The sequence below is a fragment of the Notolepis coatsorum genome (genome assembly GCF_963971535.1).
Source record: "Notolepis coatsorum genome assembly, contig: SCAFFOLD_286, whole genome shotgun sequence".
Classification (NCBI taxonomy): Eukaryota; Metazoa; Chordata; class Actinopteri; order Aulopiformes; family Paralepididae; genus Notolepis; species Notolepis coatsorum.
This window is the reverse complement of record NW_028170023.1, coordinates 234,339-257,614: the sequence shown is the minus strand read 5'-3', so window position 1 is coordinate 257,614 and position 23,276 is coordinate 234,339. Positions and strand designations below refer to the sequence as shown.

General features: G+C 46.0%; 2 protein-coding genes across 2 annotated transcripts in view; one reads left to right on the top strand and one right to left on the bottom strand.

The window, feature by feature from the left end:
- The window catches only part of LOC311248625 (X-linked retinitis pigmentosa GTPase regulator-like), a gene marked incomplete at both ends in the record, with an annotated part of 56,327 nt that extends 43,182 nt beyond the window's left edge, over positions 1-13,145 (bottom strand). Inside the window, 2 exons of the mRNA XM_084339481.1 lie at positions 693-785; positions 13,136-13,145. Of these exons, the coding sequence (XP_084195607.1) occupies positions 693-785; positions 13,136-13,145 (103 nt within the window). The remainder of the gene's footprint in view (positions 1-692; positions 786-13,135) is intronic.
- Positions 13,146-13,526: 381 nt separating this feature from the next.
- The window catches only part of LOC311248624 (dynein regulatory complex protein 11-like), a gene marked incomplete at both ends in the record, with an annotated part of 42,990 nt that continues 33,240 nt past the window's right edge, over positions 13,527-23,276 (top strand). The window contains 4 exons of the mRNA XM_084339480.1: positions 13,527-13,679; positions 16,117-16,328; positions 16,923-17,120; positions 22,109-22,436. Of these exons, the coding sequence (XP_084195606.1) occupies positions 13,527-13,679; positions 16,117-16,328; positions 16,923-17,120; positions 22,109-22,436 (891 nt within the window). The remainder of the gene's footprint in view (positions 13,680-16,116; positions 16,329-16,922; positions 17,121-22,108; positions 22,437-23,276) is intronic.

Genomic DNA, 23,276 nt, shown 5'->3' with positions numbered 1-23,276 from the left:
CCATCTAGTGGCTGAATGTTATCTATAGCACCTTTAACAGCTAGTGGCTGAATGTTATCTATAGCACCATCTAGTGGCTGAATGTTATTTATAGCACCTTTAACATCTAGTGGCTGATGTTAGCTATAGCACCCTTAACATCTAGTGGCTGATGTTATCTATAGCACCTTTAACATCTAGTGGCTGAATGTTATCTATAGCACCTTTAACATCTAGTGCTTTGCTATCGCTTTGCTTTGCTGTCGCAGCCCCTGAACTGTGGAACAGCATCCCCACCTCCATTAGGCTCCTCGCCCCTCGATAGATGCCTTCAAATCGAGGCTCAAAACCCACTTCTACCTACTAGCCTTTCCCGTTCACTGACTCATGCCCTGTTCTCCTATGTGTTTGCCTGTGTGCCCTCCCATACAACGGAGTGTGATTGTTGTCTATATGTATCTTGTGTATCTACCCTCTGTACAGCACTTTGGTTGACACGCGTCATGTGAAATGTGCTATATAATGGCTATATTATATAGTGGCTGAATGTTATCTAGATTTTTTTCATGGCCCCCATTGCAACACCTTTCTCATAGCACTGACATAACACAGAGTGGGGGGGAGAGAGTGGGGGGATGCTGGAGGTCAGGGGAGAGTGGGGGGTGGGGGCAGGGGAAAGAGGGGGGGACAGGGGGGGCTACTTCAAGACAGACCTTTCACACAGCTGGGCTTGTTGACGCTGGATTTGGACCCCAGACCCAACTGGCCCCAGTTATTGCTCCCGAACATGAAGAGCTTCCCGTTTTCTGTGGGAAAGAAAATACAGCTTAATGTTCCTATTGACTTCCAGTGTGGAAGCAGCACCTTAATGTTCCTATTGACTTCCAGTGTGGAAGCAGCACCTTAATGTTCCTATTGACTTCCAGTGTGGAAGCAGCACCTTAATGTTCCTATTGACTTCCAGTGTGGAAGCAGCACCTTAATGTTCCTATTGACTTCCAGTGTGGAAGCAGCACCTTAATGTTCCTATTGACTTCCAGTGTGGAAGCAGCACCTTAATGTTCCTATTGACTTCCAGTGTGGAAGCCCTGGATGTAGGCCACAGTAACGTTTTAGGCCCAATCATCATCATCATCATCATCATCATCATCATCATCATCATCATCATCATCATCATCATCATCATCATCATCATCATCATCATCATCATCATCATCATCATCATCACCATCATCATCATCATCATCATCAACCTTTATTTATTCTCCAGATTACAATCGAGGTCAGAGGTCACCCTCATTTTCAATGTCGTCGAGACTTTACAGACATTTCAATGCACACATTTCTACAATATAACAATAATAAATATTAATAATCTATATAGTTCAAGTCAAGTGTCCCTTTGTTGATCCCCTTGGGGAAATTCAAGTGTCATAGCAGCGTGGGGGAGGGGGAGGTAAAAGGGAGGGGAGGTGATTGATTGATTGATTGAAAACTTTATTAACAGATTGCAGAATGGGTACAGTACAGTACAGCTCAATACATACAATTGTTAAGGGGATGCAGACCAGAGAAAGACTTTCGTCTTGTTTACATCAGGGTCCCCCATTTTCCATTCATCATAACATATATGACACACATGACATACAGATAGACAGTACTGCTACATCTATACATTTTATGACATACCAGATTTACAAATACAGTACTGTTTGTGATACGAAAAGAGTCCAGAAAAGAGAGTATATACATTTGACGTAGAAACTGTACATTGGAGGAGGTTGTGTAGGTGGGGGGGGGGGGGTGGGGGGGGGGGGGGGGGGGGGGGGGGACGTGTTTAGTCCCTTGTTTGAGCCGAATCTGGGTTTAACATGATTTGTGGAGCTCCCTCTGGTGTTGTGATCGTGGTATTCACTGACCTTTGGGAAGTATTTTGACATGTACATGGGTACCTTGGTCGCGTAGTGTATCTTGTAGACCAGGCCCATTGCAAGTTGCTGTACTCTGTCGTCTACTCTAAGCCACCAGGGTAAAAAATCGCGCTGAGCCGTGGATGCACTCCGAAATACTGGCCGCTATGAAAACCAGAGACAAAAAATGCTCTGAGTTTCGTAAAAGTCAGTCAAAGCTTACTAAAAGCACGAGCAGTGAACTCCAAGCCCACGTGACTGAACTCAAACTAGAAAGAAACAGACTAAGAAACGACGTAAACTCCATGATCAAAACTGCAAAAAAGAATTTCATCAATGACAAAACTGAGGAAAACAAAAACAAACCACGTGAACTTTGGAAATTGCTCAATAATCAACTAGGATGCAGTAAAAAACTTAAAACCAGATTCTCAAACATAAACATAAAAACGGACAACACGCTCATCACAGACAAGCTGGATGTAGCCAATTACTTAAACATTTTCTTCACAAACATAGCCACAACACTGGTAAACAAACTACCCTCCCACTCAGGGCTTTATGGGGTAGAACACATAGTAGCTTACTACAAAAACCTAGGGGTCCGCAAGGACGACTTCAAGCTGGAAATGGTAACAACAGATGAGGTACTCAATAAACTGAGCGCCCTCCAACCTAACAAGGCCACTGGCCATGACAACATCCCCTCCAAATTCCTCAGAGACTCAGCAGCCGCCATCACCCCAATCATCACACACATAATAAACCTCTCCATAAAACAGGGACACGTCCCCAAGGACTTCAAAATTGCGAGGGTGACCCCTCTGCACAAAAAGGGCAGCAAATTAGACCCAGGCAACTACCGCCCTGTTTCTATTCTCACCTCCATCTCGAAAGTCATGGAAAAAATAGTCTACGAACAGGTCGAAAAGTACCTAGCGGAAAAAAATCTAATCTACGAATTCCAATCTGGCTTCAGAACATCCCACTCCACTGACACATGCCTTCTCTATTTGAATGACCACATCAAACAAGAGGTGGACGCAGGCAAATACTGCGGCATGGTCATGCTGGACCTACAAAAGGCCTTTGACACGGTCAATCACTCCATTCTGATTGACAAGCTAAAAGCAATTGGTTTTGATAGTCTATCAGTGAGCTGGATGCAATCCTACCTTGAGGGGAGGGAACAGATGGTGGAGGTAAACGGTACCCTATCCCCCCCTCTCACAGTGAGCTGTGGTGTTCCACAAGGAAGCATACTAGGACCGCTACTGTTCCTAATTTATGCAAATGACATGTCGTCAGCTTGTGACTGCAACTTGTTCCTGTTTGCGGACGACTCAGCCCTGCTGGTCTCTGACAAGAACAAGTTACAGGTTGAAAAAACCCTCAGCTCGGAACTAGGCAGAATCTGCATATGGCTCGCTGATAACAAACTATCATTACACATGGGCAAAACAGAGTCCATTCTCTTCGGTTCAAATAACAAACTCAGCAAGACCGACGGCTTCTCAGTTACAGTGGGTGACAATATTGTCACAAGGAAAGATGAAATTACCTACCTGGGTTCCATCCTAGAGGCTAATCTCTCCTGTGACAAAATGGCATCCAATGTAATAAAAAAAGTCAACCAACGAACTCGATTCTTGTACCGGATCTCCTCTCTGGTAAACAAGAATACCCTGAAGACTCTGGCAGGAGCACTCATTCAGGGGTACTACGACTATGCTTGCACCTCATGGTACCAAAGCACCTCAAAGGCGCTAAAAACAAAATTACAAACATCTCAAAACAAACTGGTCAGACTACTGCTTGACCTTACTCCTAGAACCCACCTCACCCCTGCCCACTTTGACAACCTAGGATGGCTTAGAGTAGATGACAGAGTACAGCAACTTGCAATGGGCCTGGTCTACAAGATACACTACACGACCAAGGTACCCATGTACATGGCAAAATACTTCCCAAAGGTCAGTGAATACCACGATCACAACACCAGAGGGAGCTCCACAAATCATGTTAAACCCAGATTCGGCTCAAATAAGGGACTAAACACGTTTCGCAATTATGCCACATCAATGTGGAACGCCCTACCCAAAGCTGTAAAGGAATGTGGATCACTACCCACTTTCAAAACCTCTCTCAAGAGACACCTACGGGAGACTGCAATTCAACACTGGCCCCTGTAAATATCCTAACCCAACCCCCTCCAATGTACAGTCATTTACCTAGTATGGTTTTGTCAATAGTCCAATGTACAATTTTGTTTGTTTGTACAGAGTCTCCCCCCCCCTCAATGTACAGTTTTGCTTGTTTATACAGTGTGCCCCCCCCCCCCGCAACCACCTCCAATGTAAATTACCCAGTATGGTTGTCAATATCCCAGTGTACCCAACCCCCCCCACCCAACCTCCTCCAATGTACAGTTTCTACGTCAAATGTATATACTCCCTTTTCTTGACTCCTTCTGTATCACAAACAGTACTGTATTTGCAAATCTGGTATGTCATAAATGTATAGATGTAGCAGTACTGACTATCTGTATGTCATGTATGTCATATATGTCCTGATGAATTGAAAATGGGGGACCCTGATGTAAACAAGACGAAAGTCTTTCTCTGGTCTGCATCCTCTTAACAATTGTGTGTATTGAGCTGTACTGTATTGTACCCATTCTGCAATCTGTTAATAAAGTTTTCAATCAATCAATCAATCAATCCTAGGTTGTCAAAGTGGGCAGGGGTGAGGTGGGTTCTAGGAGTCAGGTCAAGCAGTAGTCTGACCAGTTTGTTTTGAGATGTTTGTAATTTTGTTTTTAGCGCCTTTGAGGTGCTTTGGTACCATGAGGTGCAAGCATAGTCGTAGTACCCTTGAATGAGTGCTCCTGCCAGAGTCTTCAGGGTATTCTTGTTTACCAGGGAGGAGATCCGGTACAAGAATCGAGTTCGTTGGTTGACTTTTTTTATTACATTGGATGCCATTTTGTCACAGGAAAGATTTGCCTCTAGGATGGAACCCAGGTAGGTAATATCATCTTTCCTTGTGACAATATTGTCTCCCACTGTAACTGAGAAGCCGCCGGTCTTGCTGAGTTTGTTATTTGATCCAAAGAGAATGGACTCTGTTTTGCCCAGGTGTAATTAGAGCTGCCGCGGTATTGATGTTTTCCTTACCGCACACATTTGCAAAATATTTCCTACCGCCGCGGTAATAACCGCACACACACACACACAAAAAAAAAAGTTTGAATGCATTTTTTTTGTAGTCTACTCTTTATAGCATATAGCCTGCCTCTAGTCTAAATGTCTATCTTTAGAGGATGACTTTGCAGCATGAATATTGTTTGGGATTCGGCATGCACGCATTCGTTATTAAAAGTGAAACACGGATTCGAAGTCTCCCCTACGGTGTCGCGAGCAGGGGTGGTAGCGGCGCGCCCGCCGGTTACCCCCCCGACCCTTTCTTCTTCTTATTATTATAACGTTACTACTTATGATTACAAAGGCATTCGATTTGTGGCATTAACGTTAGTATAGTTACACGTTCGTATTTACCAGACCATAGCAAGGCAAGCGTTACTCAATTAATATCTAAGTTCCTTTCTTTGCTCAGAGCGTGCCGAGTTGTACCCATTCTGCGGTCTGTTAATAAAGTTTTCAATCAGACAAGTGTATAGAACGAAGGGCTTTTATTATAACATTTCGTTGCAGTAAAATCATTATGCCTCGTTCCCTGAGGAGCGACGGCGTCGGTAATCCACTCCGGTCTCCGGTGGGAGCTAACGTACTATTAGCCGTGTTGTGATGGCTGAGATTCAGGAAGTAAAAGCGCTGCAAGATGCTCCAAGCATGTGACGTGTATCTCTTCTGACCAATCAGTGGTCTGCAGTGTTTCATGTGACTTTTCTGGTACCCAATAGGGTCGCTTGGAATCTCGACAGAGAAGTAGGGTATATCTGCAGAGCCGCAAGCCCAACGAGAGCGTAATAATAATAATAATATATTAAAAAACAGCGGTGATGCCGGTATTCAGCCCAACGCTGCGGTGGGCATGATGTAACAGCGATACCGCGGTAATACCGATACCGCGGCAGCTCTAGGTGTAATGATAGTTTGTTATCAGCGAGCCATATGCAGATTTTGCCTAGTTCTGAGCTGAGGGTTTTTTCAACCTGTAACTTGTTCTTGTCAGAGACCAGCAGGGCTGAGTCGTCCGCAAACAGGAACAAGTTGCAGTCACAAGCTGACGACATGTATTTGCATAAATTAGGAACAGTAGCGGTCCTAGTATGCTTCCTTGTGGAACACCACAGCTCACTGTGAGGGGGGGGGGGGATAGGGTACCGTTTACCTCCACCATCTGTTCTCTCCCCTCCAGCTAGGATTGCATCCAGCTCACTGATGAACTATCAAAACCAATTGCTTTTAGCTTGTCAATCAGAATGGAGTGAGGGTGTCATAGCAGCATGGGGGGGGGGTACAGTGATCCAAATGTAAACAAATAAGAAATAATAATGAAGACATGTTTTCATTCTCCATTTGATTGACTGAGCTCTTGATACAAGGAACAACATATATGTTTTTAAGTGTATTTGTTGCATTTCGTGGCTGTAAAAAGTTTTGTTTACGTTGGTAATGTTTGTAAACACTAGAGTGAAAACTAGTATATTTTAATTTACAAAGAGTGAAGAAAGTATTCTCCATCTACACATAGAATGTAATCATGCGAGGCGGTTAGGTGGCCGAGCGGAGATTGCGTTCGTCACCAACCCCGGAGCTGTGAGCTGGATTCGCCTGTTCGAATCCAGCTCACAGCTCCGGGGTTGTCACCAGCTTGGCTGGCCGTCTGCACTAATACAATTGGCTGTATTAGAGGGTGGGAGAAGCTGGCGGGGTGGGTCCGGGTCGTTGTAAACAGCGACTCCTACAGTTCGGTCGGGGCGCCTGCTAAGCGCGGATAGGACTTGAGGGGGATAGTGTGGTCCTCCCACACGCTACGCCCTCTCGATGAGAATCCGCGCTGCCAGGTGAAAAGAAGCGGTGATTGGCTGGACGTGTGTCGGAGGAAGCACGTGGTAGCCTCCACTCTCCCAGATGATCTGACTGTGGGGGGTAAGTGCGCAGCGACCAGGAAGGGACTGGGAATTGGCATACGACTAACATTGGGATGGGAGAAAATTGGAGGAAAATGGAGGGGGAAAAAGACCAAAAAAAAATAAAAAATAATGTAATCATGCGCCACAATGAAATAGTCAAAGACCACAGATTGGGGCTAATAATTACTAGAAGTAGGTTTTAGTGCCTCAAGTTTCAAGTTCACGTTTTGGTTTATTTGTCACATATAAGGTGCATTACAGTGAAATGCTTGGTTCTGTATGAGCCCCTGCGATTGTGCTACATACAGTAAAACGTTTAAAGAATAAAGACCAAACACTATACACACATATACAATATACAAAACTAAAGTACAAACTAAAGTACAAAATGTCTCAAGACGTGTCTCTTACCTGTAATTAATGCTGTGTGTTCGTCCCCGCAGGCAATTTGCAGGGGGACGTCATTTTTAAGCCAAAATTTACTAGGGATGTTATCAGCAAATTTGCTCTTTCCAAACGTGAACACCGCTCCCGATTCTGTGAGATAAGAGATAAAAAAAAATAACATATTCTGTGTTTCGGTTGCATTCGTTAGTTAATTGTGTTTTAGAATGAAAGTCAGGGTAACATTCTATCCAGTTTAAAACCATTTAAACACTATTTATTATTATTTGTATAACTTTTAATCACAAACAAACTTTAGCAACCGACACAAATCTGTCAAGTAGACCAAGTATGTTTAAAGGTGACATGCATTATAAATGCATTTTTCAGTCTCTAGCAGTCTAGATACTATATCTATATCTGTATATCTCTTACCTACTCTTACTACTTACACTGCTGACCAGTATGACTTACTACCATAGTGTCTTTATACCTGTATCACTGTACATATTAATACTATATCTATATCTGTACATATCTCTTACCTACTCTTACTAGTTACACTGCTGACCAGTATGACTTACTACCATAGTGTCTTTATACCTGTATCACTGTACATATTAATACTATATCTATATCTGTACATATCTCTTACCTACTCTTACTAGTTATACTGCTGACCAGTATGACTTACTACCATAGTGTCTTTATACCTGTATCACTGTACATATTAATACTATATCTATATATGTCAATATCTCTTACCTACTCTTACTAGTTATACTGCTGACCAGTATGACTTACTACCAGAGTGTCTTTATACCTGTATCACTGTACATATTAATACTATATATCTATAGACTTACTACCATAGTGTCTTTATACCTGTATCACTGTACATATTAATACTACATCTATAGACTTACTACCAGAGTGTCTTTATACCTGTATCACTGTACATATTAATACTAACGTTACAACTGTACATACCTCTGATTAGCACTAGTATTACTCCGTGGTACTAATGTATATAATGTTACACCCAGTTGAATCACCTGTACATTGCACATTGCTGTTGCACTTTACTGTTAATACATTTGCACTCTTATTTTGAATAAGTTGAATGCCAACTTATTTTCGTTGTACTGTACTTGTACTAATAATGCATGTGAATGTGATCGAATGTGATTTGAATCGAATGATCACAGTGACACACTGCTGCAGCGCGCACGCTGTTTGTTTACACACAACACAACACGTTTTCAATCGGTGTCGTCAGGAGAGAGATTCTCTACATTATGATGATTAATATTGTCTTATTATTATTACCGGGTATCTTCTCGTCCTGGTCTCCGCGTCCATCTCTCTCTGTGTGTGTGTAAGCGGCTTTGTAGTGTCGTGTAGTGTTGTGTAGTCGGTGTGTAGTGTAGTGTGTAGTGTAGTGTGTAGTCAAGCAGCTTGTTTTGGTCTGAGACATAACCCGAAAGTAAACAACATTATTCTCCAAGGCTACAGAGCTACTCACCACGTGATCATTAACCCCTTCACTGCCGCGCGGCACAAGGTTTGATTGATTGATTGATTGATTGATTGATTGATTGATTGAACATTTTATTAACAGATTGCAGAATGGATACAGTACAGTACAGCTCAATACACACAATTGTTAAGGGGATGCAGACCAGAGAAAGACTTTCGTCTTGTTTACATCAGGGTCCCCCATTTTCAATTAATCATAACATACACGACATGAATGAATGAATGAATGAAAACTTTATTTAACAGATTGCAGAATGGGTACTGTGACGGGTGGCATTAATGAGAAAGGAGGAGGGGCCTCAATGAGCCAGGTTCCGTTATAGGGGGCTACCTGCGGGAGGAACGTTAGTTGGACGTTTTTTTTTTAATGTGCAAGAATGCGGAAGCGGATGAAGGGGAGTGAGCGGTGGTGGAAGGCGAGCGAGGCAGCGTATGGAGAGCAGGGAGAGTGGAGTCCTCGTGAATGGCCCCGGCCGGTGGAAGACTGTCCAGGGTTTTGGGTGAATCGAGATGGGAGCGAGTGGAATGAGGGCTTGCGTCAGGAGGGACGCGAGTCACCGGGTGCGAGCCCAGTGTCCCCTCGGGGTGTGACGTGTGGAGAGGGAGGTGAGGTGACGGAGGCTTCAGCCAAGGAAAGGGAGACGGATAGTGACAGTATGGAGTGTAGTGAGGGAGAGGGGAGCGGGGGAGAAGGGTGGACGAAGGTGGGGAAGAAGAGTAGGGTAAGTGAGGGGAAGGGGAGTAAGAGGAAGAAGGGGAGGGGAGATAGCTTGAGTGGGTCAGAGGATGAGGGCAGAGGGAAGGATTTTGTAGAAGGGTTGAATGTAGTGGTGCGGTTTGAGGGAGGAGGCGGGGTTAGGGAAATGGAGCCGAGACAGCTGTCAGGAATCATTAAGGCGCAGGTAGGAGAGGTAAGGTATGCAAGGACGTTAGGGGATGGGAACTTGTTTATAGGATGTGTAAGTGTAGTGCAGGTAGAGAAGGCTAGGGAAATGAAGAGCGTTGGAAAAGTGAAGGTCTGTGGAGTGGGGATAGTAGGGGAGAAGAGGGATGGTGGTTGCAAGGGGGTGATTAGTGGAATTCCAATTAGGGTTAGTGAAGGGCAGCTGTTAGGAGAGTTGAGGAGTGACGAACGTAATGGGAAAGTTAAGAGTGTAGAGAGGATGAAGAGAGGGGCAGAGAAGGTGGTGACAGGGACGGTAGTCGTGCAGTTTGAGGGTGAGGTTAGGCCGAGAGTGGTATTTGTAGGGTTTATGGCGTATAGGGTTAGGGAGTTTGTGCCGAATCCGTTGAGGTGTTACAGGTGTCAGGAGTTTGGTCATATAGCTAAGTTGTGTAGGAAGGGGCAGAGATGTGGTAGATGTAGTGGGGAGCATGAGTATGGGGAGTGTGACCAGGGAGTGGAGCCGAGGTGTTGTAGTTGTGGTGGGAAGCATAGTGTAGCGTATTGGGGTTGTGAGGCGATGAAGCGAGAGGTAGTGGTCCAGCGGGTGAGAAGGGAAGGTAGAATTTCATATGCGGAGGCAGCTAGGAAGGTAGGACAGGGACAGCAGGGCAAGGGAGAGGGGTTTAGAGAAGGGCAGTTGGCAGTGAGGATAGTGCAGGAGGGTCAGGGACAGCAAGAGAGGGCACAGGGTTTTAGGAAAGGGCAGCTGACAGTAGAGGAGGTACAGGAGGAGGAGAGGAGGGTGTGGAGGGGGAAGTTGGATTTAGTGGCCTTTGTGGCAGGGGTAGTGAATACGACGGCGACGGTTAGCAGTAGGACAGAGAGGACTAGGTTGATAGTTTTAGCAGCAGTGGGGCACTTGGGTATGGAGGGGTTGACGGTGGAGGATGTTATAAGGGAGTTGAAGAGGGTGGCTGATCTGGTGGAGTTAGAGAAGGGGGGTGTGAGTGAGCGGGTGGTTCGGAGCCAGGCTACGGGGGGTGATGAAGCATGTATCGTGGAGGGGGACTCAGTCAGGGGGAAGCAGCGTTAGCTGCAATTCAGGGTGGTGGGCGCAGGAGGGGCAGTATGGGAGGTGAAGGGGGCCAGGAGATGGCGGTGTTGTGCAGTTGCGATCGTGTCAAACTAAAGGAAGTGGCGGTAATGCACTCTGTAGGTGCCAACTGCCAATAAATCAGACAAAGAAGAAGAAGAAGAAGGAACGTTAGTTGGAATTGTTTGTTGCGGCCGGTGCAGTGAGGTAGGTGCACACCTCACTCCGGAATGCAGGAACAAGCATTACACGCTAAGATCACTTGCCTGGTTCCCAGCGGGATTGAAAGTAGTCGGTAGGATTATAGGACTTGATTGATTGATTGAAAAGTTTATTAACAGATTGCAGAATGGGTACAGTACAGTACAGCTCAATACATACAATTGTTAAGGGGATGCAGACCAGAGAAAGACTTTCGTCTTGTTTACATCAGGGTCCCCCATTTTCAATTCATCATAACATATATGACATACATGACATACAGATAGACAGTACTGCTACATCTATACATTTATGACATATCAGATTTGCAAATACAGTACTGTTTGTGATACAGAAGTGTCCAGAAAAGGAGTGTATATACATTTGGCATAGAAACTGTACATTGGAGGAGGTTGGTTGGGTGGGGTGGGGTTGGGTGGGTTGGGTGAGGGCTGTACATTGGAGGTGGGGGGGGGGGGGGGGGGTTGGGAAGGGGACACACACATTTTACACTGTACATTGGAATATTGACAAAGCCTTACTTGGTCATTTACTGTACAACTAGGTTAGGACATTTGTAGGGGCCAGTTTCGAATTGCAGTCTCACGTAGGTGTTTTTTGAGAGTGTTTTTGAAGGTGGGTAGTGATTCACATTCCTTTACAGCTTTAGGCAGGGCGTTCCACATTGATGTGGCATAATTGCGAAACGTGTTTAGTCCCTTGTTTGAGCCGAATCTGGGTTTTACATGATTTGTGGAGCTCCCTCTGGTGTTGTGATCGTGGTATTCACTGACCTTTGGGAAGTATTTTGACATGTACATGGGTACCTTGGTCGCGTAGTGTATCTTGTAGACCAGGCCCATTGCAAGTTGCTGTACTCTGTCGTCTACTCTAAGCCATCCTAGGTTGTCAAAGTGGGCAGGGGTGAGGTGGGTTCTAGGAGTCAGGTCAAGTAGTAGTCTGACTAGCTTGTTTTGAGATGTTTGTAATTTGTTTTTTAGTGCCTTTGAGGTGCTTTGGTACCATGAGGTGCAAGCATAGTCGTAGTACCCCTGAATGAGTGCTCCTGCTAGAGTCTTCAGGGTATTCTTGTTTACCAGAGAGGAGATCCGGTACAAGAATCGCGTTCGTTGGTTGACTTTTTTTATTACATTGGATGCCATTTTGTCACAGGAAAGATTAGCCTCTAGGATGGAACCCAGGTCGGTAATTTCATCTTTCCTTGTGATAATATTGTCACCCACTGTAACCGAGAAGCCGTCGGTCTTGCTGAGTTTGTTATTTGAACCGAAGAGAATGGACTCTGTTTTGCCCATGTGTAATGATAGTTTGTTGTCGGCGAGCCATATGCAGATTTTGCCTAGTTCCGAGCTGAGGGCTTTTTCAACCTGTAACTTGTTCTTGTCAGAGACCAGCAGGGCTGAGTCGTCCGCAAACAGGAACAAGTTGCAGTCACAAGCTGACGACATGTCATTTGCATAAATTAGGAATAGTAGCGGTCTTAGTATGCTTCCTTGTGGACCACCGACGAACCAGAGCACCAGTGGTCCAGCTGCTCTTGCCATGAAACACTTTTAGTATATATTGTTTGGTAGTTTAATATAATGTCTAATCCGCCCGGGCCAATGGGCCGGTAGACGGGCAAAAAGAATTGGGTCTTGCCCTTGGGCCGGATTAGTTTTCTTTACATGTATGTTTGTTTGTTTATTTGTGTGTCCGTTTCCCCCCCACCATAACACCAACCCATGTACAAGGTACCTCTCTCAGACGTGAACACGGGCAGGCTTAGTGTGCCATTATCATATGGATGCCGTGATTATGCACAGTTTGCACAAGTTGAATCACAGAGTGGTAGGATATCTGTTTACTTCATTGTGAGAAGTTTGACATCCCTTTTTATACAGTTCTTGACGTGGTATTTATTGATGTGTGATAAAGTTTCCTTCATTGTGTGAAGTGCTATTTATTAACAATCGATATCGTATGAAGTGCTATTTATTGACAATTGATCGTATGACATGCTATTTATTGACAATTGATATTACTCTCCTTCATTGTGTGAAGTGTCACCAGGTTGCTGTGAATAAAACCCTGCCCGGTCAAGACTGATTGGGGTTCCTGAGCATGAGGTTGAAGTGGGCTTATAATAATGTTGTCCACTCCTTTTTATGTAATAAATATTATGGTTAAATTAACCTACACTCTTGTGTCTTTCTTAAAGCTAGGAACTTAGCGGGTGTAACATTTGGCGTAGTCAGTAGTCCTAGCTAAGTAAGAATTTATCTTTTCATGGGGGAAGCGGATTACATGTTTTTTTCCTTATTTTTGAGCACGTGAAACGGCAAGAGCAGCGGTGGGCCAGGGCCACGCAGCAGAGAGGATCCAGGGCCATTGTGGTCTTCTCATCAGTTCTCATAGGCCATGGAGCCAGACGCGATGGCGCAGCGCATACAGGAGTTGGAGCAGGAGTTGCAGAGACTGCAGCCAGACGTTCAACCAGGAGCTTCGAGCAGCACTGGGGACAATGTGGAGCCAGCTGCAGAGGCTCAAGGGGGAACACGGTTGGTGTACATCCAGCAGAGTGAAAAGGTACCCAAATTCTCGGGCAATCTGGATAACGCAGACTCGCCTACCCTGGAAGAATGGATTGAACTGATTGAGAACCATATCCAGTTAAAATCGTCTGAAAAAGAAAAAGCTAATTGTGTGTATAACCATTTAGAATGGGCGGCCCGGGTAGAGGTTAAATATCTTCCCAAACAAGAGAGAGAGACTGTTGGTGGAATAATTCAGATATTGAGAGAAGTGTATGGATGTTCACACTCTCTAATCTCTCTTCAGCGCAGGTTTTTTAACCGCAAACAACGTGAGGGGGAGTCATTGTTGGACTATTCCCATGCCCTTATGTCCCAAATGGATCAGATTGTTCAAACAGACGCACAGGCTAAGCCTAAGTCCCAAAGAGACCTGCGTGACCAATTTTGTGAGGGGGTCAAGGACCATGGTTTGAGTATAAGATTACGAGACAAAATTTGTGTGAACCCTAATTGGAAAATTAGGGATGTACGGAGGGAGGCTGTTGAGTGGACAGCGCAGTGTGAAAAACGGTCATTTAAAAAGGATAATCACTCCCCTCCATTTTCGAATGAAGTCCAGGCACAAGTGTCCTGCGAGCCAATTGAAAATAAATCAAGTTATTCTGAACTGAAAGCCCTCATTGAGGCTCAACAGAGACAATTGGATGTGCTAATGAAAGCATTGCAGCCCTTCAAACAGGAAGGTGGGGCTCAACCTCCATCTAGATTTAGAAGAGCTCCTGCTCCTGATGGAAAGCCTATCTGTTTTCGGTGTGATCAAAGGGGCCATATAGCACGTTACTGCACTGCAGCTCTCCCAAAAACATCCCAGCCCAAAAAGGGACCAGGCCAAGCAGAGGGACGAGAGCCCACTACTACCGAGCAAAGTCATATAAACCCTGAGACTAAGCTTGATTCAGGACGAAATCCATCTGTTATGTCGACACTTGTGAGTGAATGTCCAGTAGTGGAGGTTTAGATGGGGGAAATTGTGGTTCCATCATTATTGGATACTGGGTCCATGGTCACAACGATGACTGAGAGTTTTTTTAAAGAACATTTTGGTCACCTCACCGATGCTCAGTTACGTGAGTGTGCATGGTTAGATCTTCGGGCAGGAAATGGTCTAGAGCTGCCATACCTGGGTTATTTGGAGTTGGACATCACGATTTTGGGAAAATGTATCACGGGCAGGGGTGTCCTGGTAGTCAGAGATGCAGATGACCCTCAAATGCAGCATAAAAAAAGGTTAACCCCGGGAGTACTGGGTATGAATGTAATCAAAGGGTTTTATCAGGAGTTGTTTGTACAGTCTGGCTCTAGTCTTTTTGAGGATCCTAGAGTGACAGAGGCCCCGGAATGGAGACGAGCCCTTAGACACTGCCAAGTGGAGGAGACCATGGCCAATTCCCCTGAGCCCTTCAGAGTCAGAGTGAGAGGTAAGCGGCCATTTTGTGTAGCTGCCGGTACATTAATAATGGTCCCTGTAACATGTCCTAAGGTCCATTCACAGCAGCACATGGAATTATTGGTGGAGCCATTACGGCCAGGTGAGGGGGTACTTCCAGAAGGGCTGTTGGTTTCACCTGCCCTAGTGACAGCTGAAGCAGGGATAACATATGTACCAATCACTAATGTGGGCTACTCTGATGTTTGGCTAACCCCACGCAGGGTCATCGCTACGGTGAGCATGGTAACTATAGTATCAGAACCAGCTCCTCAGGTTGAGTTTTGCAGGGATGTGATTAACAATGAGTGCACAGCATCTGTGTCCCTTCCAGGAACTGAAGCTGGGGGGGGGCTGACTGGGTTTTGCCTAATTCTTTTGAGGGATTAGATGCATCTGAGCAACAACAAGCGGCAGCTTTGATTAATAAATATAACAGTCTGTTTGCAAAAAGTGAAGCTGATTTGGGCTGTACCAATCTGATTCAGCATGAGATCCCCCTGCTAGATGATGCTCCTGTACGGCAGCCGTACCGTCGCATCATCCCGTCTCAATATGATATGGTGAGGGCCCACATAAAACAACTGCTGGACAGCCAGATCATCAGAGAGAGTTGTAGCCCTTATGCATCACCCATTGTCATGGTACAGAAGAAAGACGGCGGAAAGCGAATGTGTGTAGACTATCGTCGTCTCAATGCTAAGACTAGGAAAGATGCGTTCCCTTTGCCACGGATTGAGGAGTCATTAGATGGACTGGTGGGAGCTAAATGGTTTTCAACTCTGGACTTAGCCAGTGGCTACAACCAAGTGGAGGTTGTGGAAAAGGATAGGGCAAAGACGGCATTCTGTACTCCATTCGGTCTATTCGAATTTAATAGGATGTCATTTGGATTGTGCAATGCTCCTAGCACTTTTCAACGCCTTATGGAGCGCATGTTCGGAGATATCAGTCTGTTTTACTGTACCTTGATGATGTGATTGTGTTCTCTTCCTCTGTTCAGCAGCACATAGAGAGGCTGGAGGAAGTTTTCTCTCGGCTACAGAAGCAGGGGCTCAAGGTAAAGGGTTCTAAATGCCATTTCTTTCAGAGGCAAGTGAAATATCTGGGCCATGTAGTTTCGGCTGAGGGAGTGGCAACAGACCCGGACAAGGTAGCAATTGTGAAGGAGTGGCGGACCCCCACTAATCTGGCCGAGCTCAAATCTTTCCTGGGGTTTGCTAGTTACTATCGGCGCTTTATAGCTGGGTTTGCAAAGATGGCTGCTCCTTTAAATCATGCAGCAGCACAATTGTCCCCAGGCATAAAAAAGGGTAAGACTCCCAGGAAGCCACTGGCCCCGGTCTGGACACCAGAGTGTGAAGAGAATTTTGGCCAGATAAAGACGGCGCTGATCTCTGCACCAGTGTTGGCCTATGCAGATTTTCATAGGCCATTTGTGTTACAGATTGATGCTAGTCATGCGGGGTTGGGGGCAGTACTTTGCCAGGAACATGGAGGGAAGCTCAGGCCTGTCGCTTATGCTAGTAGGGCACTTAAACCTACAGAAAAGAACATGCAGAACTATAGCTCTATGAAACTAGACTTTCTTGCTCTTAAGTGGGCAGTGTCGGAGAAATTCAGAGGGTATCTGTTAGGGGGTTCCTGCACTGTATATACAGATAACAACCCACTTACCCACCTAGACACAGCTAAACTTGGTGCAGTAGAGCAACGATGGGCAGGCGAGCTGGCTCCATTTAACCTTACTTTAAAATATCGTCCTGGGACTAGGAATGGTAATGCGGATGCCTTGTCTCGCCGGTACAGGGAGCCCAGTACGACTGAGGCCTCAGAGGAGGAAGATGTCTGGGAGGAAGGGCTCTTTGGCATCCAGTCTGACATTTCTGTGCTTCCAGGTTGTTCCAAGGAGAGCCTAGCCGTGTTGCAAGAACAAGATCCAGTTATTGGACCACTGTTGGCCTGTTGGAGAAAAGCCAGGCCACCCGATGCAAAGGAGAGGGAGAGGTTTGGCCAGGGTACCAAGGAGCTTGCACGCCAATGGGGGCGCCTGAGAGAGGAAGGGACAGTGCTGTATCGACAGTGTAAATCTCCTGATGGTGGTAAGGAGATCTATCAGCTTGTACTACCACAGTGTTTACATAAAGATGTGCTCACTCAGCTGCATGATAATCATGGGCATCAGGGGGTGGAGCGGACGTTGCAGCTTGCGCGTTCGCGGTGTTACTGGCCAAATATGTACAGGGATGTCGAGAAATGGTGTCTGCAGTGTGGGAGATGTGTGTTGGCTAAAGCTGTACAGCCAAAAATTAAACCAGTTATGGGCAGTCTACAGGCCTCTAGGCCAGTGGTTCCCAACCTTTTTTGAGTACTGTACCACCAAAGCATTTCAAGCCAACCAAAAGTACCACCTACTACGCAATCAATCGTGGTGATGCCCAGGATGTATAATTAATAAATTAATAGTCTATATATTGTGGCAGACCGGCTGTGTGTGTGTGTGTGTGTGTGTGTGTGTGTGTGTGTGTGTGTGTGTGTGTGTGTGTAGCTAAGGTGAAACCTGGGAGTGGAAGAAGGAGAGAAGTGATGAGGAGAGATAGAGAAGAGGAGATTTTTGTCTTTGTGACCCAATGCGACAATTAATGTGACACTTAAATCATATATTCAATCATAACTAATCATATAAATTATAATAGCCATTGTTTAAAGACTAAAAAAAAGTTAGTAACTCACCAATTAATGTGACACTTGAGCCTGTCATACAAGCTAAGAACAGTTGTGTCTTTACCTTGAAGAGAGAGATTCAGCTGGTTGAGTTTGCTGAAAATGTCAGAGAGGTTTCCCAGCCGAGCTACCCAGTCTGTGTCGTCGAACATCGCCACAAGGGGGTGTGTGTGCTCAGACAGAAATGCCCTCACTTCATTGCGCAGCTCGAACAGCTGCTTGCTGTAATGTCTTCCCTCGGGATAACCGTCGGTGTGAAGCAGGAGCTGTTTATGTTCTGAGTTTGACCCACCGTCTTCACAAAGTGACTGAAACAGTCTATGATTCAAAGGCCTGGACTGTATGAAGTTGATCACTTTTACGGCATCATTCAAAACATAATTTAACTCTGGACGCCGTCTGTGCACACATGAGCAGTATTTCCAATCCAGCTTGTGTTGAGAGAAAAAATTGTCAATAACGTTAAAAACGTCCAGTCCAGTAGTTCTCCCCGTGAGTTTCTTGCAAAACAGAATGTGCTCGTTCATCTCCAAAGTGTCTTTGTAACGCACAAACGCAATCAGTTGTGCTTCCCCACTGACATCCGTCTATTCATCCAACTGCAAAGCGAACATAATTTATATGCTTTACATTGTTTCTGGATGAACCATCTCGACTCAGCCATTGATCCATAATGATTTTTATCTCAATAAACACCAGCGCTTCAATGAATACCTGACAGCTGACAGACAGTCCGGCGCCGGCGGGCGGGAAGCTGAACTCAGCGCCAATAATAATATAATTATAGCCAGCAAATGATTACTTAATTTGAATGCCCCCAATTTTGGTTACATTATTACAGATTATGCATTATTCATTATGTGGGTACAGTTTTCCTGTACAATTTCTAATAATTTTTTTTTTTTTTTTTTTTACTTTTCAAAATCTTTTCACGTACCACCTGGGGACCACCCACGTACCACTAGTGGTACGCGTACCACCGGTTGGGAAACACTGCTCTAGGCCACATGAAATCCTGGCTATAGATTTCACCATGTTGGAACTAGCTTCAAATGGAAGAGAAAATGTGCTGGTCTTAACAGATGTGTTTTCCAAATACACCCAGGCCATTCCCACTAAAGATCAGCGGGCCAGTACCGTAGCTGATGTTCTGGTTAAACAGTGGTTTAATTTGTTTGGTCCTCCTGAACGTATCCATTCAGATCAAGGAAGAAACTTTGAGAGTGGGTTGGTCAGGCAGTTATGCAAGGTCTACAAGATTCGCAAGTCTCGTACTACCCCTTACCACCCTCAGGGAAATGGTCAGTGTGAAAGATATAATCGCACATTACATGATTTGTTGCGCACACTGCCCCCAGACCAGAAGAGATATTGGCCGCGGCACCTTCCTCAGTTAACCTATGCCTAGAACACCACCGTGCATCAGTCCACTGGCATGACTCCCTACTTTTTAATGTTTGGCCGGGAGCCCCGACTCCCTGTGGATTTTTTGCTAGGGGAGGGGTTAGAGGAGGCAGAGCAGGGTCTAGAGGACTGGGTAAAGGAGCACCAGGAGTCACTGGAGGGAGCGTATAGCCATGTACGACAGCGCCTGGCTACAAGGAGAGAGTACAGAGATAAGAAACAGGAAGAGCAAGTGAGAGATCCATTTATAGGGGAGGGAGACCTTGTATATGTCCGTAACCATGGGGTGAAGGGTCGTAACAAGATTCAGGATGTCTGGGAACCGACCCCTTACCGGGTGGTACAGTGCCCCGCAGAACGTGGTGTAGTCTACTCCATCACCCCTGCAGTTCAGGATGGTCCGGTACGGCATGTCCACCGGACTGAGATGAGAGGTATGCCCATAGGTGGGTTGAGGCCTGATACAGGCCATGATTTGGGGGAAGAGCAGGAGGAGCAGGGGGATGGAGGAGACAATGGGGTGGAGGATACAGATGTTACATTGACCGAAGGACGGCCGTTGGAGTCATATAGTGAGGGGTCAATGTCAGAATCCGAGCTTGGTCCAGAGGATGATGTGTTGGAAGGAGGGGATGGTGACTTGGAGACAGATTTCCCAGTGGTGGTGGAAGGCCTCAGGAAGTCTAATAGGAGTACTGCAGGCAAACACGATAATCCGTTTAGACTCCCTAAATCTGCAGTTTAAGGTTTTCCCCAAGTAGTAGATTGTATTGGTATATCGTCGGGACGCAGATACATTTGGAGGGGGTGTATGTGACGGGTGGCATTAATGAGAAAGGAGGAGGGGCCTCAATGAGCCAGGTTCCGTTATAGGGGGCTACCTGCGGGAGGAACGTTAGTTGGAATTGTTTGTTGCGGCCGGTGCAGTGAGGTAGGTGCACACCTCACTCCGGAATGCAGGAACAAGCATTACACGCTAAGATCACTTGCCTGGTTCCCAGCGGGGTTGAAAGTAGTCGGTAGGATTATAGGACCACCGACGAACCAGAGCACCAGTGGTCCAGCTGCTCTTGCCGTGAAACACTTTTAGTATATATTGTTTGGTAGTTTAATATAATGTCTAATCCGCCCGGGCCAATGGGCCGGTAGATGGGCAAAAAGAATTGGGTCTTGCCCTTGGGCCGGATTAGTTTTCTTTACATGTATGTTTGTTTGTTTATTTGTGTGTCCGTTTCCCCCCCACCATAACACCAACCCATGTACAAGGTACCTCTCTCAGACGTGAACACGGGCAGGCTTAGTGTGCCATTATCATATGGATGCCGTGATTATGCACAGTTTGCACAAGTTGAATCACAGAGTGGTAGGATATCTGTTTACTTCATTGTGAGAAGTTTGACATCCCTTTTTATACAGTTCTTGACGTGGTATTTATTGATGTGTGATAACGTTTCCTTCATTTTGTGAAGTGCTATTTATTAACAATCGATATCGTATGAAGTGCTATTTATTGACAATTGATCGTATGACATGCTATTTATTGACAATTGATATTACTCTCCTTCATTGTGTGAAGTGTCACCAGGTTGCTGTGAATAAAACCCTGCCCGGTCAAGACTGATTGGGGTTCCTGAGCATGAGGTTGAAGTGGCCTTATAATAATGTTGTCCACTCCTTTTATGTAATAAATATTATGGTTAAATTAACCTACACTCTTGTGTCTTTCTTAAAGCTAAGAACTTAGCGGGTGTAACATATATATTTAGATTCTAGTGTTTATTGTAACCATATTTATTGTAATGTATAATATAACTGATATTCAGGTCATATTACAGACCCTCATCTGCACCTTTGATCACACTGCCTACTTGCTCATATGCTTATATTCAGAGTTAATTATATTGTTTACACTGCCTATTTTTACCTTTCTACTGTACTATAATATTTATTGCCTGTATTTATGTCTTACTATTACCATGCCGGGCAGCGTGTCTTTTACCAACAAACTTGCAGTTCCGTGTTCGGGTTCTGCGATCTGATTGGCCACTGACGTACGCTCTCTCTACGCCCAAACAGCGCGTTACGCTAGTTCTGCCTCTAACCTCTAACAGCCTGCAGCCTGCTAGCATTATCCAATTCATATCAATCGAAATAACGTATTGTTTTCATCTCTCTATATTAACATGATTCCATCAACACAACATACATGTTCAAAACACGACAAGACAGTTTGCATCACTTCCCACGGTTCTCTGCACTTATTCTACCGGTAGTGCGGTAGTTGTTGCCACGGTATTGGGTCTTTGGGTGACCAGACCACCGCCCCGCGAGCCCCGCAAGACTTATTTCCTGTGCGCCTAAAATTCTACCTGGTCTCGTCCCATGGGGCTCGCAGGACGGTGGTCTGGGGCTCGCGGGACGTGGTCTGGGGCTCGCGGGGCGGTGGTCTGGGGCTCGCAGGACGGTCCACACACCGCTATCAGTGTTCTTCTTCCCCGCCAATGAAGTATTCACCCAAAGACCCAATACCGTGGCAACAACTACCGCACTACCGGTAGAATAAGTGCAGAGAACCGTGGGAAGTGATGCAAACTGTCTTGTCGTGTTTTGAACATTTATGTTATGAAATCGACAATGCTAGCAGGCTGCAGGCTGTTAGAGGTTAGAGGCAGAACTAGCGTAACGCGCTGTTTGGGCGTAGAGAGAGCGTACGTCAGTGGCCAATCAGATCGCAGAACCCGAGCGCGGAACTGCAAGTTTGTTGCCCATACCTGTACCCCCCCCCCCGCCCCCATACTGCTATAATGCCTAAATTCCCCCAAGGGGATCAGTAAAGGAATATCTGATCTCATCTTATCTCTTTCCAGTGCGTACAACAAGCAATGGGCAGAAGCCCAAGTGGAGCTGAGCAGTCTGCTGACTCAGGAGCTCCCTGTCGAGCCCCCTCGTCCAGAAAAGGACCGGGTGGTGTTCGTCCAGCGCGTGGCCACCCTCTACGTACGTTACATTCAAATCTTCCGGCAGCTGGAGGAGGCCTACGACCAGGTGGTCCACCCCCAGAAGAGACGCGTGATCCGGGGGGTCCTGGAGGGCGTGATGGGGAGAGTGCTGGAGCTCAAGCACGAGATGGTGGAGAAAGAGTTCTCGGAGTACCACTACCTGGATGATGTGGTCCAGGATCTGAAACTCACACCTGTGAGTCTCAGCAGTCAATAATAATAATAATACACTTTATTTGTATAGCACCTTTCATACAAGAAGTGCTTCACAGCAGTAAAAAAAAGACATAGGCAAAAATGTGCACAAAATTGGCAGATCAAGAGCAATGCATGTGTGACCCGTGTGATCTCGCTCTGCATTGTGTTTCGATTCGACCCCTGTTAAGGGATCGCCCTGAGTGGGAGTTGAACCCCGGCCTCGCGCGCCGCGGGCGGCATCACAGACCACCGTACCAAGAGGTGAATTCACTTTTTTTTTTATTTTTTTTTGTCTTTTCGACCTCCATTTTCCTCCGATTTTCTCCCATCCCAATGTTAGTCGTATGCCAATTCCCAGTCCCTTCCTGGTCGCTGCGCACTTACCCCCCACAGTCAGATCATCTGGGAGAGTGGAGGCTACCACGTGCTTCCTCCGACACACGTCCAGCCAATCACCGCTTCTTTTCACCTGGCAGCGCGGATTCTCATTGAGAGGGCATAGCGTGTGGGAGGACCACACTATCCCCCTCAAGTCCAATCCGCGCTTAGCAGGCGCCCCGACCGAACTGTAGGAGTCGCTGTTTACAACGACCCGGACCCACCCCGCCAGCTTCTCCCACCCTCTAATACAGCCAATTGTATTAGTGCAGACGGCCAGCCAAGCTGGTGACAACCCCGGAGCTGTGAGCTGGATTCGAACAGGCGAATCCAGCTCACAGCTCCGGGGCTGGTGACGAACGCAATCTCCGCTCGGCCACCTAACCGCCTGAGGTGAATTCACTTCTAAGTACTGGGTCTGGATGCCTCTGGGGAGTGAGTTTACTTGCAGTACCGCTTA